At 47.5% G+C, this 21,778-nt stretch overlaps 2 protein-coding genes across 2 annotated transcripts in view; both read left to right on the forward strand.

Annotated features, from left to right (window-relative positions):
- Positions 1-21,778, forward strand: part of CYP2B6 (cytochrome P450 family 2 subfamily B member 6) — a 122,096-nt gene that overhangs the window by 47,647 nt on the left and 52,671 nt on the right. The window lies entirely within an intron of this gene.
- CYP2A23 (cytochrome P450 family 2 subfamily A member 23) lies at positions 9,803-20,374 on the forward strand. The gene is made up of 9 exons (XM_045379565.2): positions 9,803-10,003; positions 10,280-10,442; positions 11,411-11,560; positions 11,800-11,960; positions 13,039-13,215; positions 15,226-15,367; positions 15,835-16,022; positions 16,543-16,684; positions 17,325-20,374. Exons 1-9 carry the CDS (start codon positions 9,824-9,826, stop codon positions 17,504-17,506), a joined length of 1,485 nt encoding a protein of 494 aa, XP_045235500.2. The 5' UTR covers positions 9,803-9,823; the 3' UTR covers positions 17,507-20,374.

Genomic DNA, 21,778 nt, shown 5'->3' on the forward strand with positions numbered 1-21,778 from the left:
CTATAAACTTCCCTATTAGTACTGCTTTTGCTGTATCCCACAGGCTTTTGTATGTTGTATTTTCATTTTTACTCATTTTAATTTTTTTTTTAAATTTCCACCTTAATTTCTTTGTTGACCTGGTGATCTTTCAGGAGCATGCTGTTTAGTGCCCATGTATTTATACCATTTCAAAGTTCCTCTTAGTATTGATGGAATGGAATCCTTTTCTGACTTTATCCACTGTGATCTGAGATGATACTTGATATAATTTTGATTTTTAAAAAATTTGTTAAGACATGTTTCGTGGTCTTAATATATGGTCTATCTTGGAGAATATACCATATGTTGATGAAAAGAATGTATATTCTGTAGTTGTTAGGTAAAATGTTTTGTAAGTGTTTGTTGAGTCCATTGGGTTAAAGTCCAATTTAAGTCTGCATTTGTCCATTTTTGCATCACTCTAAAGGAACACCCAAGGCTGCGTAATTTATAAAGAGAAGTGGTTTAATCAGCTCACAGTTCTGCAGGCAGAACACGAAGCACAGTACTGGCATCTGCTACTGATATGTGTCTCAGGAAGCTTACAATCATGGTGGAAGGCAATGGAGGAGCCAGTGTATCACATTGGCAAGAGATGGAAGGGGGTGGTCCCAGACTCTTTTAAACAACCAGATCTCATTTAAACTGAGTGAGAACTCACTCATCACGAAGGGGACGGCACTGAGCCATTCATGAGGGATCTGCCCCTATGATCTGATACCTCCCTCTAGGCCCTTCCTCCAACACTGGGGATCACATGTCAACATAAGATATGGAGGGGACACACATCCAAAGCATATGAAAGTCTAATGTTTCTTTGCTAATTTTGTCTCTCAATGATCTGTCTAGTCTATGAGTGGGATGTTGAAGTTCTCCACTTTCATTGTATTCTGTCTGTCTCATTCTTTAGGTCTAGTTATATTTGTTTGTAAATTTAGGGGCTGTGATGTTAGGTGCATATATATTCAGCATTGTTATATTCTCTTGCTAAGTTGATCCCTTATCATTATATAATGACCTTCTTTGTTTTGTTTTTAATGTTTTTGATTTAAAATCTGTTTTAGCTGGCATAAGATATAGCTATTCCTGCTTGTTTGGTTTTTGTTTGCATGGAATATCTTTTTCCAACTATGTACTTTCAGTCTATATGTGTCTTTACAGGTAAAGTGAGTTTCTTATAGGCAGCATAGAGTTGTATCATGGTGTGTGTGTGTATGTGTGTATGTGTGTGTGTGTGTGTTTATTTGTTTTGAGATGGAGTTTTGCTCTTGTTGCCCAGGCTGGAGTGCAATGGCACGATCTCGACTCACTGCAACCTCTGCCTCCCTCTGCCTTGAACTCCCAGGTTCAAGCAAGTCTCCTGCCTCAGCCTCCCAGGTAGCTGGGATCACAGGCATATGCCATTATACCCGGCGAATTTTTGTATTTTTAGTAGAGACAGGGTTTCTCCATGTTGGTCAGGCTGCTCTCGAGCTCCCAACCTCAGGTGATCCAATCGCCTCGGCCACCTAAAGTGCTGGGCATCATGTTGTTTAAAGTATTCTGCCAATATGTATCTTGTAAGTGGAACATTTAATCCATTTATTCAAGGTTAATATTGATATGCTAGGCTTTATTCTTGTCATATTGTTAATTGTTTAAAGTTATTTTATATGATAAATTATTTGTTTCTTTCTTTTTCTCTGTCATTGTGGTTTGATGAGATTCTGCCATGTTGCCATTTGATTCTTTTCTCTTCCTCATTTATGAGGTTGTTTTTATGAGAAATGTGAGTTTTATTCTTCTGTGTGTTTTCATGATGCTGAGTGTTGACCTTTCATTTCCATGTTTAAGACCCATTTGAGCATCTCCCATAGGAACAGGCTAGTGTTGACAAGTTCACTCGCCATTTGCTTGTCTGGAAAAGATTTTATTTCTCCTTCATTTATGAAGCTTATTCTGACAGAGCATAAAAGTTTTGACTGACAGTACTTTTCTTTCAGCAGTTTGAAATGCCATTCTGTTCTCTTCTGGCCTGTAAGGTTTCCACTGAAAAGTCTGCTGTTAGTCTGATGAGTTTTCTTAATAGGTAACTAGATGATTTCTCTTGCTAATTTTAAAATTATTTCTTTCTTCTTGACTTTAGACTTTCTAAATATACTATTATGTGAAGTTCTTTTTGCAATGTATTTGCTGGGGCTTTGTATCTGGATGTCTAACTCTCTTGCTAGATTTGGAAGTTTTCATCAATTACTTCCTAAAAATAGGTGTTCTAATTTTTTAAAATCTCTCTTCCCCCTTGGAAATACCAAAAATACATAAGTTTGGTCACACTATGTAGTCCCAGATAACTCAAAGTCTTTGTCTCTTCTTTTTTATTCATTTTTCTTTATTTTGTCAGACTGGATATTTCAAAAGACCTGTCTTCAAGTTCTTAGATTCGTTTTTTTTTTTCTAATTTTAGAGATGGGGTTTCAGTATGTTGCCCAGATTGGCCTTGAACTCTGGCCTCAAGGAATTCACCTACCTTGGCCACCCAAAGTGCTGGGATTACAGGCATGAACCACCTCACCCAGCCATGTTCTGAGGTTCTTTCCTCTGCTTGGTCCAGTCTACTATTGAAGCTTTTGAATATATTCTGTATTCCCTTCATTGAATTTTTTTAGTTCAAGAGTTTCTGCTTTTTTTTCTTATAGTATCTCTCGCCTTGGTAAATTTCTCATTCATTTCCTGGACTGATTTTCCAATTCTTTGTATTGATTTTCAGATTTCTCCTGCATCTTGTAGGGCTTTATAAAATCAACATTTTGAATTATTTATCTGGCATATTGAGGGATTCTTTTTGATTGGGATCTGTTGCTGGACAATTATTGTGATCCTTTGACGATGTCATGATTTTCTCCTTTTTCGTGTTTCCTGTGTCGTTTCATTGATATCTGCAAATCTTGTGTAGTAGTAGCTTGTTCAAGTTTTGTGTTTTTTTTTTGTTTTTTTTTTGTTTTTTTTTTGAGACAGAGTCTCGCTCTGTCACCCAGGCTGGAGTGCAGTGGCGCAATCTCGGCTCACTGCAAGCTCCGCCTCCCGCGTTCCCGCCATTCTCCTGCCTCAGCCTCCCGAGTAGCTGGGACTACAGGCGCCCGCCACCTCGCCCGGCTAATTTTTTTGTATTTTTTTTTTTTAGTAGAGACGGGGTTTCACCGTGTTAGCCAGGATGGTCTCGATCTCCTGACCTCGTGATCCACCCGTCTCGGCCTCCCAAAGTGCTGGGATTACAGGCTTGAGCCACCGCGCCCAGCCCTCAAGTTTTTTAAAATTGTTTTTGTAGGAGAAATTTTTTTTCCTGAAAAATGTATGTATGTTGTTGGTTGAGTAGGATACTTTGGCTTTCATTCTGGGTGCCTATGGTAGTGTGATCTTAGTATGACTTCATAGGCAGTACCCACGGTCACTGGTATCTTTGATTTCCTTGGTAGCTTAGAGTAGTTATTACTTGAGATTGTGGAAAAATTTAGCTGGGTATTGGATGCCAACTGAGCCCATCTTTGGGCCCTGGTGGTGGCAGCAGCTTGGAGAGTGTGCCTGAGCCCCAGAGCAGCCTACACTGGCTTTGGTATTAGTGAGTCCTGGGAGGCTGATTCTTGAGCTTCTTAGTGGCTTGCTTAGAGGGTAGTCATGGAAGTTGGGGGACAGGGACATGGGCAAGTTCTCAGACCCCTGGGAAGCACACCCTGGTGTGATATGGTTGACGGCAGTAGCGGTGGTGGAGCAATCCACTAGGACCCAGGCAGTCCATGTTGGTGTTGCTGGTAGATGCAATGGGTTGGGTGGGCTACTCCCCAGTCCCACAGCATCCTGTAGCAGGTGTGGTGGTATTGTCCTAAGTGTGCTTAGGAGAGCTTGTTCTCCCCTGTCCCTTCCCCATCTGGGTGGCATCACCTCACACTTGGCAAAAAGGGGGACACAGCCCAACATTAAACTCTTGCAATTGTGCCTGCTGTGGGCTTGTGACCAGAGAGGGCAGGCAGCACCAGAGCTTCCTATGTCTTCTCTGTTGAATCCCTTCTCTTCTCTGAAGAATCCGAGCAATCTTTCCTAGATAATCTGTTTAAAATGGAGTTCCTCTCCATGAAGAAGGCCATGCTACCTGCATCTGGTCAGCCATCTTGATCACCTTTCTACATTTAAAGAGACACAGCATGTTAAAAAGAAAATTTAGTTCCCTTAGGAATTGTTATTTACCTAGCCCTCCCAGTCAAGAAGTGGTCTGCATTTTAAAGGATTTTAATGCTTTTTTTCACTCCCCAGTGATTTCAGGGAATTGGGTTGTTAAAAATGTTTTCTTTAGAGTTAATAGTTTTTATTCATGGGATGCTTGTTCCAATAGAAGTCACTTAACCATTACCAGAAGAAACTTCATCAGTGCACTTGGCAGCTGATATCTTTGTCCTCTTGGGAAAAAAAAAAAAAAAAAAAAGTTGTTCGGGCATGGTGGCTCATCCCTGTAATCCCAACCCCAACACTTTGGGTGGCTGAGGCGGGCAGATCACCTGAGGTCAGGCGTTCAAGACCAGCCTGGCCAACATGGCGAAACACCATCTCTACAAAAGTACAAAAATTAACCAGGCCTGATGGTGGGTGCCTGTAATCCCAGCTGCTCAGTAGGCTGAGGCACGAGAATTGCTTGAACCCAGGAAGCAGAGTTTGCAGTGGGCTGAGATCGTGCCATTGCACTCAGCCTGGGCGACAGAGCAAGACTCCATCTCAAAACAAAACAAAACAAAACAAAAAAACTGTTCATCCCTGTCATCTATCCAACTTCTTTCCCATGTCTGGACTCCTAAGTCTTGCCATTTTCCTGGTAGGGAGGAACTTCATGGCCATGGATGTGAGTTATCCAAACACTCAGAAAAAAAGAATCTTGACTTTCTTCTCTTCTTTGACCTTCTTCACTCTATTTCAGCCAACATTCCCACAGCCCCACCCTAATCCTTGTCATAACTCTGAAATGTGAAACACAGACATTTCACTCTCTGATCACAACCACTACTACTCCAACTCCCCCACTACTTCATTGCCAATGGCCTGAGGGGTATACTGGCCCACGAGGTCTTTGGTTAAGGTTCCAAAGAGTGCAAACACTATAGAAAGTCAAGTCTCCCTCCTATTAAAATACTTTTTTTCTAACATTTTGAAACCTTTTGTTACATGTTTACATGAAAGTATTTGAAGAACACAAGAGATTACAAGCAGTTTTTCTAATGTTTCATAAAGAAAAACAGGTGGGGCCTGGCAGTCCAAAGTAGTGATTAACAGCATGAAATTTACATTCACAGCCAGGCGTGGTAGCTCAAACCTGTAATCCCAGCACTTTGGGAGGCTGAGGTGGGCGGATCACCTGAGGTCAGGAGTTTGAGGTTTGAGACCAGCCTGACAAACATGGTGAAACCCCGTCTCTACTAAAAATACAAAAATTAGCTGGGTGTGGTGGCTGTAATCCCAGCTACTCGGGAGGCTGAGGCTGCAGAATCACTTGAACCCAGGAGACAGAGGTTGCAGTGAGCTGAGATCGCGCCATTGCACTGCAGCCTGGGCAATGAGAGCAGAAGAGCAAAATTGCATCTCAACAAGAAAAAAAGAAAGAACAAAAGGAAAGAAAGAAGAAAGAATGAAAGAAAGAAAAGAAAAGAAAGGGAGAGAGAAAGAAAAAAAGAAAGAGGAAAGAAAGAAAAAAGAGAAAGAGAGAAAGAAAGAAAGAAATTTACAGTCATACAAAACCATACTAAGACTCTACCCTCATCAGCTGTGGAATGCAGAAGCAAGTCACTTATGACCGACTTTGGGGGCCTTACCTAACTCATTTGCAAAATGGAGATGATAAAGCTAACCTCACAGTCTTGCAATGAGGAGTTTAAGATTATGCTCATAAAATCTTCCCACAGTTCAGGGGCTTTTTTCAAGCAGACACATGGAGCTGGGCTAGGACTGTTTTAATCCAAACACAGATGAGCACAGGAAAACATCAGATGTTCAGCTGTATGCAACATGGCCCACAAGCCTGCACAGACACACCAGAATGCACACATGAAAACATCCACATACTTACATGTAGTCACCCAGTTGTGAATGTGTACACACAAATATGAATATGCAGTATACATCTTGTTTTACACAGAAATGCACATTGTAGACACCCCTAAATCATGTGTACACACATGCTGTATGCAGAGACAGACAAAAAGACTGGCAAGCATTGAGAAACAGTGGCACACCCCGTCAGGCACACACACACATGTGCATGTGTAGACATAAGTTGGAATGGATACCCATTATCAGGCACAAACATACACCCCACAAAGCCTGGCACACACACAAATTCATGTATCAACATGGACATACTGAAACATACATGCACATAGACACTACAAGCATGCACCCAGAATGACACGCAGACGGTTGTATAAATGAGGATAAACATGGCAGAGGCATCCAGGAGAACCCATTGGACAAAATGGCACAAAATACAAAGATGCAGGAGCACACAGGGTGATTGAGGGGAACACTGACTTGCAGGAAAGGAGAAAAAGAAAGATAGAGACGGGATCCAAGACAAGTGTAGACAGACAGGTGGGCAAAGTCCTGTGCAGGGCTCCAGGGCCAACCAGAATAACCTGAGAGTCTAATGCTGGCCTGTCCTTCTGCAGATACTGCCTAACTCAGCACCACGCTCCAGGAGGCCGTGAAGGATTAATTTCCTATTCAAAACTCCATGGGGTAAGTCTTGGCTGTGCTGAGGAAGGGATGGGGAAAGAGGTTCCCAAAGACTCTGTCCCTTTCCTCCTTCCCAAAGGAAAAGATTTGGGAGCTTTAGACTAGAGAATGTAAAAGCAGAGAAGGTGCTTAGGGAACATCTTATCCATCCACTTCATCCTACAGATTAAAGAGAACAACTACTATTCATTGAGCACTTACTGCCATGTCCTCATCTGCATTAACACATACACTTCTCCCCTAAATAGCCAAAGAGGTAGGAGCTGTTCTTGGCTCCATAAGGCTCACAGAGATAAAGTCAACTGTTCAAAGCCACACAACAAAGAAGGGATAAGGTTAGGATTCCAATCCAGGCCTTAATCATTGTACCATCCATCCAGAAAGGGAAACTGAGGCCCGGCAAAGAAAAGGGATCTTCTTGGGTTCAACACTAACTCACTCTGAAAGCCTGTACCCAAGACACTGCCCACTGGGACAAGTCCCTCCCACATGATTTCAGACACCATTCTCTCACTCCACGCTCCAGGGTAATCAACAAGTCCAACATCGATCGACCTCTATGTCCACAAATACTGGAGTTCTCCCAGCCTGTCTCTCCCCACCCCTCCCTGGCCAGGTCATGGCAGCCTGCTGACCACTCAGTGCCCTTCCCTATGCCAACATCACTGAGAAACAAACTCCCCAAATGTCTGTCTCCCACCTTTTAAGGAAACAAGAAGGAAAAGGAGGGGCCAGGCCCAAGTGCAGGCTGGTGACCAGGATTAGAGGGATTGATATCTGCCCAGCTGGTGCTGATCCTCCTTCCCACCTCTTCCCCCCCAAAATCAACAAACAACTTTCCTCTCTCCGCTTTGTTCTCTGAACTTTGCTCCCTCTACACAGGTCTCAGAGCTCAGCATCCCAGAACACTTGGAGCAAGATGTCAGTCCTGGGGGAGCCAACCTCACCCACCTCCCCTTGTCCAAAGTTGGTGACCCTGAGGACAGGTGCAACGCTGGAATCCCCAAACATCAGAGCCTGTCCTGTGGCCATCTGGGGCCCCTCTCAGGGTCTTGTTGAGGCTCATCTCAGGCCCACATAGGACCAGTCTCAGCACCTGCCTCATGCTCACGTCAGAGCCCAATGGAACCAACCCTATATGGTGCCACTCTTACACCCTCTAGAAGCAGGGCATTCATATGCCCTCAATGACACCTGAGACAACACACAGAGCCCTCTTGGCACCAAACATGACTTTATTATTCTTCTGCTGTCAAGTTCAGTGCCAACTTGTTTCCCATCCTCGCGTACACCTGGGGGCAGTCCCAAAGCCAACACAATGCCTCCCCTCCCTGATCGTACCTGAGGCTGATATCAGAACCTGTCAGTGTCATCCCTGTGTCCACTGCTGATACCAATCTCGGCACCCACCTCCTGCTAAGCCTGGCCCACACTTGACTCCCAGGGTGATCTAGGCCAGTCAATGAAGTGGGACGAGGAAAGAGTTCACATCCCAGTTCCCTCACTTACTCCCTGTGTGACCTCACTCAAGAGGATTTATGGAGTCTAGATCTGCTCATCTTCAAAATGAGGATGATCATGAACCAACCTCATTGTTACAAACATTCAACCAGATCATACACACCTAGACTTAATCTTCCCATATACGACCGCGCTCACCAAAGGGTAACTGTCCTGTTTACTAAGGAAGAATTTCTCTGAGGGAAGGACAGGAGGGCTACTCATCCCTTCTCCACTCCCACCCACCCCAGGCTCTGTCTCTGTGCCTGACACTGGAGTTTACCCCAATCTCTTCTGCGATTGTTCCCTCTGCCTGCTAATAGTAGTAGCCCCTGACAAAGCAGGAATCACCCTTAAAGGAGACTTAACTCACCCTCAAATATGATCCTCTCTTCCTAAATAGTCCCTTTCCACCGGCAGGAAAACCAAATCCACAAAGTGGAACTAACGACGCAGAGCAGGAGAGATGGGAGTTCAGGGCCACTCACTCATGTCCCCTGCCCACTGTCTGTTTTCTGTCCTCTGTAGACCCTTATATAAAATGAGAAACATAAATAACAATAATAATATTCATTGGAACGATACAATCAATCTACTGGGTTTCCCTAAGGATCAAGGTTGGAAACGAGTGGATGTCTTTGTAAATTCCAACCCTTGGGACACTTGAGATTTTTCCAACATTTGGGGGTTGTTATTACTATTTCTCCAGACCTGGCCAATCCCTCTGCCAACTGATAACTCGAGGTACTCTCCTCCAGGTGTGGGGAAAGTTCCCCTGAAATACGGATCCAGTCTTCCACCCCTTTCCCAACCAGAGATGGGCAGTGGAGGTTCTATGGCACCCATCCTGGCCTCACTCTGAGGTTCCAATGAGGATTCTGGGCATCAAGAGACAGCTCTGGGCCAAAGCAAAATCAAGTCAGCTCCTGGGTGGGGTGCTGGGCTGCTGGGTTTTCTGGGAGGAGCTGCTGGGCTTGCTACACATTCCTCCTCCCAGAAACTCCACACCCACACCCTGGTCTTCCTAGCCCCGAGACTCTCAAGTCCATATGCCTGGAATCCCCCCTCCTGAGACACTTAACACTGCATCCTCCTCACCAGAAGACCCCCAAATGCACAGCCACACTTCTGTCTCACCTCAATGAAACACAGACCTTTGGGTTGCTCTCCCCAGGAACCCCCAAATCCACAACTTTGAGGTGCATTCTCAGTCTCAGACCCAAAATCCAAAGTCCAGGTGCTCCCCTGTGCAAATATTCCAAACTCCTCCGTTCTACAGTTTATCTGATGCCCCCTCCTTAATACACAGCCCTAGGGCACCCCTCCTGAAGTACCACAGATTTATTCTGGAGTTCCCCTCCCTGTTCAGCTTACCCAGGGTCCCCCTCCTCCTCCCTTGCTGACTATGTCCCAAGCTAGGCGGGATTCATGATGGGGGGTGTAGTGGGGAGGTGAAATGAGGTGATTATGTAATCAACCAAAGTCCGTCCCTCTTTTTCAGGCAGTATAAAGGCAAACCACCCCAGCCGTCACCATCGATCATCCCACTGCCACCATGCTGGCCTCAGGGCTGCTCCTGGTGGCCTTGCTGGCCTGCCTGACTGTGATGGTCTTGATGTCTGTCTGGCAGCAGAGGAACAGCAAGGGAAAGCTGCCTCCGGGACCCACCCCATTGCCCTTCATTGGAAACTACCTGCAGCTGAACACAGAGCAGATGTACAACTCCATCATGAAGGTGTCCCAAGGCAGGGAGATGGGTGGCACGGGGTGGGGGCTGCCCAGCTGGCTGGGGCTTTGTGGCAGGGGATTGACCAGTGTGGACGGGAGTCTTACAAAAGGGATTTTTGGAGGATCAGCATCAGGGTCCTAGCCAAGAAAGACAGGATCTTGGGATGTCCAGCTCCCTGACTGAGAACCTAGGGACAATGGATCCCAGGAGTTGACATCTCGGTGCTGGGCCCATTCAGAGTGGGGGCTGCTCCCTCTAACCTCTCCCACCCGCCTCCATCAGATCAGTGAGCGCTATGGCCCGGTGTTCACCATTCACCTGGGACCCCGGCGGATTGTAGTGCTGTGCGGATATGATGCCGTCAAGGAGGCTCTGGTGGACCAGGCTGAGGAGTTCAGCGGGCGAGGCGAGCAGGCCACTTTCGACTGGCTCTTCAAAGGCTACGGTGAGGGGGTGCCCAAGAGGGGGAAGGTGGCCAGGGGGACGGGATGGTCTCGGTGTCCCCAGCCTTCTCCCTGCCTCTCCTGCCCACTGGAGGCTATGACAGAGCCCCCTGTCTGGTCTTATCTCCCCATTTCCTTTCATTCTGGCCTCTCCCTGTGTGTCCCTCACCTGTCTCCAGCGTCCCTGTCCTGATTCCTCCCTGCATCTCTCTGCCCCTCGTTTTCTCTCCTCATTCCGCCTCACTGGAGTCTCCTGTTTCCCCTCTCTCCATCTCTGAGGACATCCCGGGTTTCTGTTTTCCAACCCTGGTCCTCTGTCTTCATTTGTCTTTTTGTCCTTCTCAGCTTCTGTGCTTCTCCGTGTTTCCCATCTCTCCACTTCCCTCTCCCACTCCTTCCTCTGGCTTAGGATTTCACAGGATTCCTACTTCCACATCTCCAGCCTCCATCTCTGAGTAACAGTTGGTCCTCCTTCCCAATCCTCTCTGTTTCTGTCTCTGTATGTTTCTCTCTTCTCCAGCTCAGCTTAAGAATCTTCACCACTTTTATTTCCTCCTCCCAGATCTCCCCATATCTTACTTCCCCTCCTTCCATCCTCTTTCTCAATCTCTCTCTCTCTTTCTCTCCCTACTTTCTTCTCTTCCTCCATGGAGTGTCCCTGTATCCCTCTGTTTCTCTGGGCATCTGTCTGGCCTTTCTGCTTCTCTTCTGATTCTCTTATTCTTTCTACCCGGGGTCGGTCTGTCTGTCCGTCTCTCTCTCTCTCTCTCTCTCTATCTCTATCTCTCTCCCTCCCCCCCCCCCTTGTTTCTCTGACTGAGTTTGCAGCTCTTCTGGGCACTCCCGCTGAATCCATCTCTCTCCCACCCCACTCCCTCTCTGCTCCACCCTTGGGGAGCCCCCTGGAGCTGGTCTGCTCCTGCCCCCGCCGCCCCCTGACCTCTCTCCACCCCCACGTTCACCTCCTCAGGCGTGGTGTTCAGCAACGGGGAGCGCGCCAAGCAGCTCCGGCGCTTCTCCATCGCCACCCTGCGGGACTTCGGGGTGGGCAAGCGCGGCATCGAGGAGCGCATCCAGGAGGAGGCGGGCTTCCTCATCGAGGCCCTCCGGGACACGCAAGGTAAGCAGGGCACCCCGAGGGGACGGTTGCAGGAGCAGGAAAACGCCCAGGGCGGGGACCCGCGCGCGCGCGTTCTGCCTGATGATGGGGACTAGGTGGGGAAAGGCCCCCGCACTTCCAGCCCTGGAGTCTGGCGCTGGGAATTTGGCTCAACAGGGCCCTGCCTCCCGGAATTCTGACTCTCCCCAGGCCTCTGAGTTGACTCTCTCCCCAACCCCCTTCTCCGGCCACACCCGCAGGCGCCAATATCGATCCCACCTTCTTCCTGAGCCGCACTGTCTCCAATGTCATCAGCTCCATTGTCTTTGGGGACCGCTTTGACTATGAGGACAAAGAGTTCCTGTCACTGCTGCGCATGATGCTGGGAAGCTTCCAGTTCACGGCAACCTCCGCAGGGCAGGTAACCGGCTGCAGCGCGGCCCGCGATGCCCCTACCACAACCTGTGAACTGCTCCCCTACCTGGAGACAGGTGCCCCAAACTCCCACCCCCCTCCAGACAGTGTCCCCTCAAAATCAGCCCCCAATATTGGACAACTGGGCAGTTGCACCAGAAACCAGGACAGATGCACAATACCCAGTCTCCAAGGACACCCGAATAGCTCAACAGATGCTAGCAAAACAGAGCCTGCCAGCAGGATTCAAGCCCTCAGCTCAGCTCTCTTACCTGGGTGCATGTTCCCATCCCCAACTTACTGTAATTTCTAACAGGTACTCCCTACCCAGTTCTTCTTTTCACATCTACACAAATGTTCCAAATTAGCCCACTGGAATATCTGGCCAAGCACCCTCTACTTCACCCACTTTAAATACCTGAAAACATGGACAGCTGCCCTAACCAAGACCCGAAACACATAAATATCTAGACAAATTATTCCCCAGACACCCAAATAAGTGTTCTCCAACCCTTTGCAATCACACACCCTACAGAGGAGCTCCCAATGCATCCCACTTGGATACATAAACACCTGAACAGGTATCCCCTCCACTTTAACATCTTCACCAGCCGCGCTTTAATACATGAACACCTGAACAAAAGCCCCCAGTCTGGACCCAGTAAGTATCTGGATAGTTGTCCCCAACCAAGTCCACTTAAATGCCTAAATACCTAGACAGGTGGCACTCCCCTCATACAAGCCACACCTGAATAGCTAAACACCTGGACAGGTGTCTTCCAACTCGACTTCACTTGAATATCTGAACACCTAGATGTGTGCTCCAATCCAGCCTCATTTAAATACCTGAAACCTGGATATATGCCTCAGTTCTTCTCACCGAAATTCCTAGACTGTGGCCCTGGCACCTAACCCATGTGAAAACTTAGATATAAGTTCCCATCCAACCCCACTGAAATACCTAAACACCTGGACAGATGCCTTTAACTCAGTTCCTTCCTTGCTATGAAACAAGTCCCATTCCCATCAGCTCCAGGCCCCTGACAACTGTCCTTCGCTTCCCATCCTCTCTCTGCAACCCCCAGCTCTATGAGATGTTCTCTTCGGTGATGAAACACCTGCCAGGACCACAGCAACAGGCCTTTAAGGAGCTGCAAGGGCTGGAGGACTTCATAGCCAAGAAGGTGGAGCACAACAGGCGCACGCTGGATCCCAACTCCCCACGGGACTTCATCGACTCCTTTCTCATCCGCATGCAGGAGGTACACCCCAGCAGCCAGTGCGGGGAGATGCAAAGCCAGGCAGGGGGAAATCAGGCTGGGAGTGGGGCAGGTAGATAACACAGGGCCATTCAAATAGCCCTTGTCATAATAATCCTCACAATTGGCCGGACGCGGTGGCTCACGCCTGTAATCCCAGCACTTTGGAAGGCCGAGGCAGGTGGATCACCTGAGGTCAGGAGTTCGACCAGCCTGGCCAACATGGTGAAACCCTGTTTCTATTAAAAGTACAGAAATGGGCCGGGCGCGGTGGCTCAAGCCTGTAATCCCAGCACTTTGGGAGGCCGAGATGGGCAGATCACGAGGTCAGGAGATCGAGACCATCCTGGCTAACACGGTGAAACCCCGTCTCTACTAAAAAATACAAAAAACTAGCCGGGCGAGGTGGCGGGCGCCTGTACTCCCAGCTACTCGGGAGGCTGAGGCAGGAGAATGGCGTAAACCCGGGAGGCGGAGCTTGTAGTGAGCCGAGATCCGGCCACTGCACTCCAGCCTGGGTGACAGAGAGAGACTCTGTCTCAAAAAAAAAAAAAAAAAAAAAAAAAAAAACAGAAATGACCTAGGCATGGTGGCATGCGCCTATAATCCCAGCTACTCAGGAGACTGAGACAGGAGAATTGCCTGAACGCGGGAGGCAGAGGTCGTATTGAGCGGAGATCATGCCACTGCACTCTGGCCTGAGTGACAGAGCAAGACTCTGAAAAAAAAAAAAAAAATCCTCATAATCCCAACTATATCAACCACTGCTGTTCCATCTACTGAGCCCTCACCCACAAGCAGGACTTGTGCACATGAATTAGAATAGCAAGCACTTCTACAGCACTACCACGTGCCAGGCACTGTGTTAAGTGCTTTAAGATAGTCCCCACTGAACACTCACAACAGCTTTGAAGGAGGTTCAATCATGGCCCCGATTGTACCAGTGAGGAAACTGAGGCCCAGAGAGTTGAAGTGTCTTAACTGAGGTCACACAATAAGGAAACCTTGGTCCCGCAAGCTCAAACCCTGGTGTCTCTGAGCCTAAAGCTGGTGTTTTAGCCACCAAGCTCTCTAACCGTTCATGCCCTGGTTATCAGACACACCTCTGTGGACAGGTGACCTGGCTTTACATTGCAGGGTCCCCACATCCATCTGGACATCAGTTTCCCATGGGGGAAGGCTTTAGGGAGTCTGAAGCTCAGGGAGAAAGGATCAAGGGAGGAGATTCCTCCACAGTAAGTGTCAAGATTTTTAGGGAAGAAATAGGATGCTGTTGCTTAAAGTTCTACGCTTGTTTCTTAGAAAAACTTTTTCCTGACTCTTCATCTTGCCGTCTCTGTACTACTTTCTCTTCGTCTCCCCTCATCATTCTCTTTCTAAATATTCCTACCATTAAAAAAGTAACAGACTGGGCAAAATGAAAAAACCCCATCTGTACAAAAACTACAAAAAAAATGACTGGGCATAGTGGTACATGCCTGTGGTCCCAGCTACTCAGGAGGTTGAGGTGGGAGGATAGCTTGAGCCCAGAGTGGGCAGACGCAGCAATGAGCCAAGATCACGGCACCGCACTCCAGCCAGGGTGACAGAATAAGACCGTGTCTCAAAAAAATTAATTACTTTTAAAAAAATTAACAAGTGAGCCTGCATGGTCATGTGCATTTGCAATTCTAGCTACTCAGGAGGCTGAGGCTGGAGGATTCCTTGAACCCAGTTCAAGTCCACCCTGTGCCACTTAGCAACGCCAAGTCTGTATAAGAAAAAAAGACTGACAGCTAAGTTGATAATTAAAGGACAGACGGTCAGCGAGGTAAAGAAGCTGAGAAGGAAGAGCATTTTGGGCAAAGCCAGCAGCCAGGGCAAGGGCTGGAACCTGGAGCGAGTCTGGCAGATCTAGGGTCCCTCTTTCCACCTTTCATCTGGACCAAAGAGAGGAAGATTCAAAGGAGAAGCCCTAGAAGGGCCCCAAAAGCATGGGAAGTGAGGTTGGTCTAAAGCCCCCTCTCCCTGCAGGAGGAGAAGAACCCCAACACGGAGTTCCACTTGAAGAACCTGGTGCTGACCTCGCTGAACCTCTTCTTTGGAGGCACCGAGACCGTCAGCACCACCCTGCGCTACGGCTTCCTGCTGCTCATGAAGCACCCAGAGGTGGAGGGTAAGGCTGGAGGGGGAGGGAAGTGGAGGGTTCCAGACCCTCAAAACTCCACTGACCCTGGTGCAATGTCCCCACCTGTCCCAGATCCCAGGACCCTGAGACGTGCCTTGCTCTCCAGAGACAGGGCAATATTCAGCTGATAGGAATCAGCTGAGTCTCACTGGCTATTAAAATACTGAAAATGTCTGCAGTGATCTGTCAGCCATTCCTCTCCCAAGCCCACTTAGTGCCACTATCTACTCCTCCGGATCATCTCCTAAGTTCCTCCCTGTGCCTCCCCTGTGATTTTGGCACAACCTGGTTAACAGGACCCTGCTCCAACAATGCGAATGACTAATGTCTGTTCTGAATGGTCTACCTCCGTGTCATTGGTGGAGCCATGTAATCCACCCCGTTTTACCTATTTGGACTATAATCCCTTCTCTGAGACCCCTAAATACCTAAACACATCCCCCCATCTCCCCAAGCCAAGGTCCACGAGGAGATTGACAGAGTGATCGGCAAGAACCGGCAGCCCAAGTTTGAGGACCAGGCCAGGATGCCCTACACGGAGGCAGTGATCCACGAGATCCAAAGATTTGGAGACATGCTCCCCTTGGGTGTGGCCCACAGGGTCATCAAGGACACCAAGTTTCGGGATTTCTTCCTCCCTAAGGTACTGTCCCCCCACCCCCCAGACTACAGGGACGTCCAGCCTCTCTCTGTATCCCCAGCATCCCACCCCCATTAGAAGCTTTCTAGACCCTATCCCACTCCCTCAATCAGTCAAAGAAGACTTCCCCCACCACCACATCCATTCCACCTTCCCACTTAGAGACTCCTGAGTTCTGCATCTCCCCAGACTCTTTGTGTCAGGAGAATCAACCCCATGTTCCCAAACTTCCTGTCTTAAGAAACAGGAGCCCCCTTTCCATTAGGCTTTTTGCCTTAGGGACACAAGTCTCAGGTCCCCCAAACACCCTGCCTAGCAGGACATGGACCCCATGTCTCCCAAACTTCCTGTTTCAGAGACATGAACCTTCTATCCCCCAAAGCTCCTCCCTCAGAGGTCCCCAACTCCTCCATGCCTGCCACTTCCGCTTACCTGGGGCACCTTAGTTCCCCCTCCAGCCCCTGTGTACTTTCACCAATCCCCCAACCTGCCTCATCACACACACCTTCCTCCTCCCTCCCAGGGCACCGAAGTGTTCCCTATGCTGGGCTCCGTGCTGAAAGATCCCAAGTTCTTCTCCAACCCCCAGGACTTCAATCCCCAGCACTTCCTGGATGAGAAGGGGCAGTTTAAGAAGAGTGATGCTTTTGTGCCCTTTTCAATCGGTAAGAGACCACTGTTTGCTGCCAGGCCACTGCTCACACCAGCAGGCGCCTCCCTCACCCAGCTCCCCTCTGTGCTGTGTAGTCTGGTATTTCTCCAGCTTGGAAGTTCCTGTTAGAATCTACCCTTAAGCCACCAACTGATACTTCCTTAACCACCAACCACCCAATACCTGCGCCCAGGTAAAAGGGAAGGAAACATCTTCCCCCGTAGATTTATTTGTCTAGGGTCACACAGCAGATTCTTCAGATCCCTGAAAAGGAGATAATGGCACAGCACAGCAGTCATATTTGCAAGTGTGTCTCGCAGGTAGGGGCATCTAAACCTCCCATTGCTACACCTGGCATGGATCATCCATCTCTGATGAATGCGTGACATTATGCCTTTTTCAAAACCCGTAGAACTGTACAACACAGAGTAAACCCTAATGTAAACTATGGACTTTGGTCAGTAATAATATATCAATATTGGTTCACCATTGTTATATCTCTTATAGAAAGAAACTGAGGCTTCTCTGAAAGTCTCTCAGGCCATAATATTCCACCTCTCCTCCCTGGGAGAGCCGCAGCTGGGGGTCGGTAGTGGGGCGAGGCTGCACTGAGAGTGGGCTTCACCTCCACCCCTCCCGCCTCTCCTCCTCAGGAAAGCGGAACTGTTTCGGGGAAGGCCTGGCCAGAATGGAGCTCTTTCTCTTCTTCACCACCATCATGCAGAACTTCCGCTTCAAGTCCCCCCAGTCGCCCAAGGACATCGACGTGTCCCCCAAACACGTGGGCTTTGCCACGATCCCACCAAACTACACCATGAGCTTCCTGCCCCGCTGAGGGAGGGCTGTGCTGGGGCAGGTCTGGTGGGCGGGGCCAGGGGCGGGGCTCACGGGAGGGGCGGGACTAAGAATGGTTGCAGGATAGGGGAAAGGAAGACTAGGTGGTTAGAGGGAAGAGAAGAAACAGAAGGGGCTCAGTTCACCTTAATGATGTCCTTCAGAGCTGGGATGAGAGGAAGGGAAACCTTATAGTATGCTATGGAGAGTAGTAATAATAGCCGCTCTTATTTCCTGAACAAGTACCTCCATGTCAGCTTTGTTCAAAAAGCGTTGCACGTTCACCTCACTTAATTGCCACAAACCTCTGCAAAGAGGAACAGCACTCATGCCCATTTTACACGTGACAAAGCTGAGACTCAAAAAGTTGTCTCTATCTGATGTCTCACAAAACATATGCGCCCAGAAAATCTTTGAACACAGATCTGTGCCCATAGCCCTCTAGAAAGATTCTTAAAAAGCACCCTACCTTATGTAAAACAGCTTAGTATAGCATCAGACGTCCTGAACATCCCTGTCCTGAGGGTTTTTCCAGAGACCTGAAGGGTGGCTGTCCTACCTTCACTGCACACTTGCCCACACTCTCACCTACTCAGCATGCTTTGAATACCGGGGTACAGTCTGAGCTCACTACCAGGTAAGGCCACTGTGGCCCACTCAGAGTCAGTACAGGGACACAATGAGACATGAATGGACATACAGAGTCAGTCCATTGACAATTCTTTTGCACAGCAGAAGTTTTTAATTTTAATGACTTTCTGTCATTGTATCTCTTAAAGAAAAAGTTGAAGGAGAGAACCACTTTCAGAGAATGCCGAGAGAACTCTGGATGAAGATGTACCTTATGCATGTGTGTGATCATGTGCAGGTGTGCATGTGAGCATATGACTGCATATTCTTCTCCGTGTATGCATGAAACACATTCCACTATGTGTTTCTGAAGGTGGGGCTCTCCTGATGGATCTGGGGTCCATTGTAAGACCCAGTTAAGAGTTTCACAGTCACTGCCCACTCTCAAGGAAGTTAGTGTATGTCCCCCTTAGAAGCTGCCTTACGGCATTCACGAAAATTAACTCAAAGTTTATCATAGACCTAAATGAAAAGTGAGTATAAAATTTCTAGAAGATAATACAGGAGAAAATCTAGATGACCTTAAGTTTGGTGATGACTTGTTAGATACAACACCAAAAGAACAATCCTTGAAAGAAGCAATTGATAAGTTCTGTGTCATTAAAATTAAAAATTTCTGCTCTGCAAAAGAATTGTCAAGAGAATGACAATACAAGCTGCAGACTGGGAGAACATATTTGCAGGGAACATATCTGATAAAGGACTTACATTCAAAATACACAAAGAACTGTTAAACTCGACAATAGAAAACAACTCAATTAAAGAATGGGCAAACAATCTGAGCAGACACCTCACCAAAGAAAATATACACATAGCAAAAAAGAATAAGGAAAGATGCTCCACATCATATGACAGTAGCAATTTCAAATTAAAACAATAGTTTTTTTTTTTTTTTTTTTTTTTTTGAGACAGAGTCTCGCTCTGTTGCCCGGGCTGCAGTGCAGTGGCCGGATCTCAGCTCACTGCAAGCTCCGCCTCCCGGGTTCACGCCATTCTCCTGCCTCAGCCTCCCGAGTAGCTGGGACTACAGGCGCCTGCCACCTCGCCCGGCTAGTTTTTTGTATTTTTTAGTAGAGACGGGGTTTCACCATTTAGCCAGGATGGTCTCGATCTCCTGACCTCGTGGTCCGCCCGTCTCAGCCTCCCAAAGTGCTGGGATTACAGGCTTGAGCCACCGCGCCAGGCTAAAACAATAGTTGTGTACCACAACCCACTTATTAGAATGAGTAAAATCCAAAAGTGACAACACCAAATGCTGACAAGGAGGTGGCTCAACAGGAACTGTCATTCATTGATGAGGGGAATGCAAAACGGCACAGCTACTTTGGAAGGCAGATTGGAGATTTCTTGCAAAGCTAAACATATTCTTACCATGTGATACAGCAATCATGTTCTTCTGTATTAACCCAAAAGAGTTGAAAACGTATAGCCATACAAAAAATTTCTGCACAGATATTTATAGCAGCTATGTATTCATAGTTGCCAAATCTTGTATGTAACCAAGATGTTCTTCAATAAGTGAACGGATAAACGAACTGTGTTATGTTCATACAATGAAATACGGTTGGGCGTGATGGCTCGTACCTGTAATTACAGCACTATGGAAGGCCAAGGCACGTGGATCAGTTCAAGTCAGGAATTTGAGACCAGCTTGGCCAACATGGCAAAACCCCATCACTACTAAAAATACAAAAATTAGCCAGGCATGGTGGCATGCGCCTGCAGTTCCAGCTACTTGGGAGGCTGAGGTGGGAGAACTGATTGAACCTGTGAGATGGAGGTTGCAGTGAGCTGAGATAGAGCCACTGCACTCCACCCTGGGTGACACAGTGAGACTTTGTCTCAGAAAGCAAGCAAAAAAAAAAAAATATCTATCTATCTATCTATCTATCTATCTATCTATCTATCTAGATATAAAATTTGGCAATAAAAAGAAATCAGGCCTCAGAAAGACATGGAAGACCTGAAATGTATATAGCTAAGTGAAAGAAGCCAGTCTGAAAAGGGCACATACTATGTGATTCCAACTATATGACATTCTGGAAAAATGAAACTGTGAAGACAGTACAAAGATAGTAGTTGCCAGGAGTTTAGGGAGGAGGAAGGATGAATAGGTGCAGCACGTGGTTTTAGGGCAGAGAAACTATTCTGTGTGATACTGAAATGGTGCATAATATTATGCCTTATTCAAAACCCATAGAACTGTACACAGAAAAAATAAAACCTAATGTAAACTATAGACTTTGGTTCATAATAACATATCAATATTGGTTAATCATTGTAACAAAGGTGCCATACTTATAAAAGATGTAAGGGGAAAAAGAAGTATATAGGAACTTTCTTCCATTCCAAGATGGTCAAATAGGAACAGCTGCAGTCTGCAGCTCCCAGAGAGATCGATGCAGAAGATGAGTGATTTCTGCATTTCCAACTGAGGTACCTGGTTCATTTCATTGGGACTGTTCAGACAGTGGGTGCAGCCCATGGAGGGTGAGCCAAAGCAGGGCGGGGTATTGCCTCACCCGGGAAGCACAAGGGGTTGGGGGATTTCCCTTTCCTAGCCAAGGGAAGCCATGACAGTGTGTACCTGGAAAATTGGGACACTACCGCCCAAATACTGTGCTTTACCAACAGTCTTAGCAAATGGCACGCCAGATTATATCCCATGCCTGGCTCAGCAGTTCCCACACCCACGGAGCCTTGCTCACTGCTAGTGCAGCAGTCTGAGATCGAACAGCGAGGTGGCAGCCTGGCTGGGGGAGGAGAGTCCACCATTGCTGAGGTGTGGGTAGGTAAACAAAGCATACAGGGAAGCTCAAACTGGGTGGAGCCCTCCTCAGCTCAGCAAGGCCTCAGCATTCCACCTCTGGGGGCAGGGCATAGCTAAGCAAAAGGCAGCAGAAACTTCTGCAAACTCAAACGGCCCTGTCTGACAGCTCTGAAGAGAGCAGTGGTTCTCCTAGCATGGTGTTTGAGCTCTGAGAACGGATAGACTGCCTCCTGAAGTGGGTCCCTCACCCCGATGTAGCCTAACTGGGAGACACCAGGAGGGGCCGACTGACACCTCATACAGATGGGTGCCCCTCTGAGATGAAGCTTCCAGAGGAAGGATCAGGCAGCAATATCTGCTGTTCTTCAGCCTCCACTGGTGATACACGGGAAAACAGGGTCACGAGTGAACCTCCAGCAAACTCCAATGGACCTGAAGCAGAGGGACCTGACTGTTATATGAAAAACTAACAAACAGAAAGGAATAGCATTAACATCAACAAAAAGGACATCCACATCAAAAACCCCATCTGCAGGTCACCAACATCAGAGACCAAAGGTAGATAAAACCACAAAGATGAGGAGAAACCAGAGCATAAAACCTGAAAATTCTAAAAGCCAGATCACCTCTTCTCCTCCAAAGGATCACAGCTCCTCACCGGCAACGGAACAAACCTGGGCAGAGAATGACTTTGATGAGATGACAGAAGTAGGCTTCAGAAGGTTGGTAATAACAAACTTCAAGCTAAATGAGGATGTTTGAACTCATCACAGGGAAGCTAAAAACCTTGAAAAAGGATTAGACAAGTGGCTAACTGGAATTAACAGTGTAGAGAAGACCTTAAATGAATGGAGGGAGCTGAAAACCATAGCA

This window comes from Macaca fascicularis, chromosome 19 (assembly GCF_037993035.2).
Source record: "Macaca fascicularis isolate 582-1 chromosome 19, T2T-MFA8v1.1".
In the NCBI taxonomy this organism is placed as follows: domain Eukaryota; kingdom Metazoa; phylum Chordata; class Mammalia; order Primates; family Cercopithecidae; genus Macaca; species Macaca fascicularis.

Bases quoted from the DNA above. Each gene is read 5' to 3' on its own strand.
- CYP2A23 (XM_045379565.2), top strand. From the start codon at position 9,824: ATGCTGGCCTCAGGGCTGCTCCTGGTGGCCTTGCTGGCCTGCCTGACT. The intron at 11,561-11,799 runs GTAAGCAGGGCA...CCACACCCGCAG, and splicing joins GGCCCTCCGGGACACGCAAG to GCGCCAATATCGATCCCACC. The intron at 13,216-15,225 runs GTACACCCCAGC...CTCTCCCTGCAG, and splicing joins TTCTCATCCGCATGCAGGAG to GAGGAGAAGAACCCCAACAC.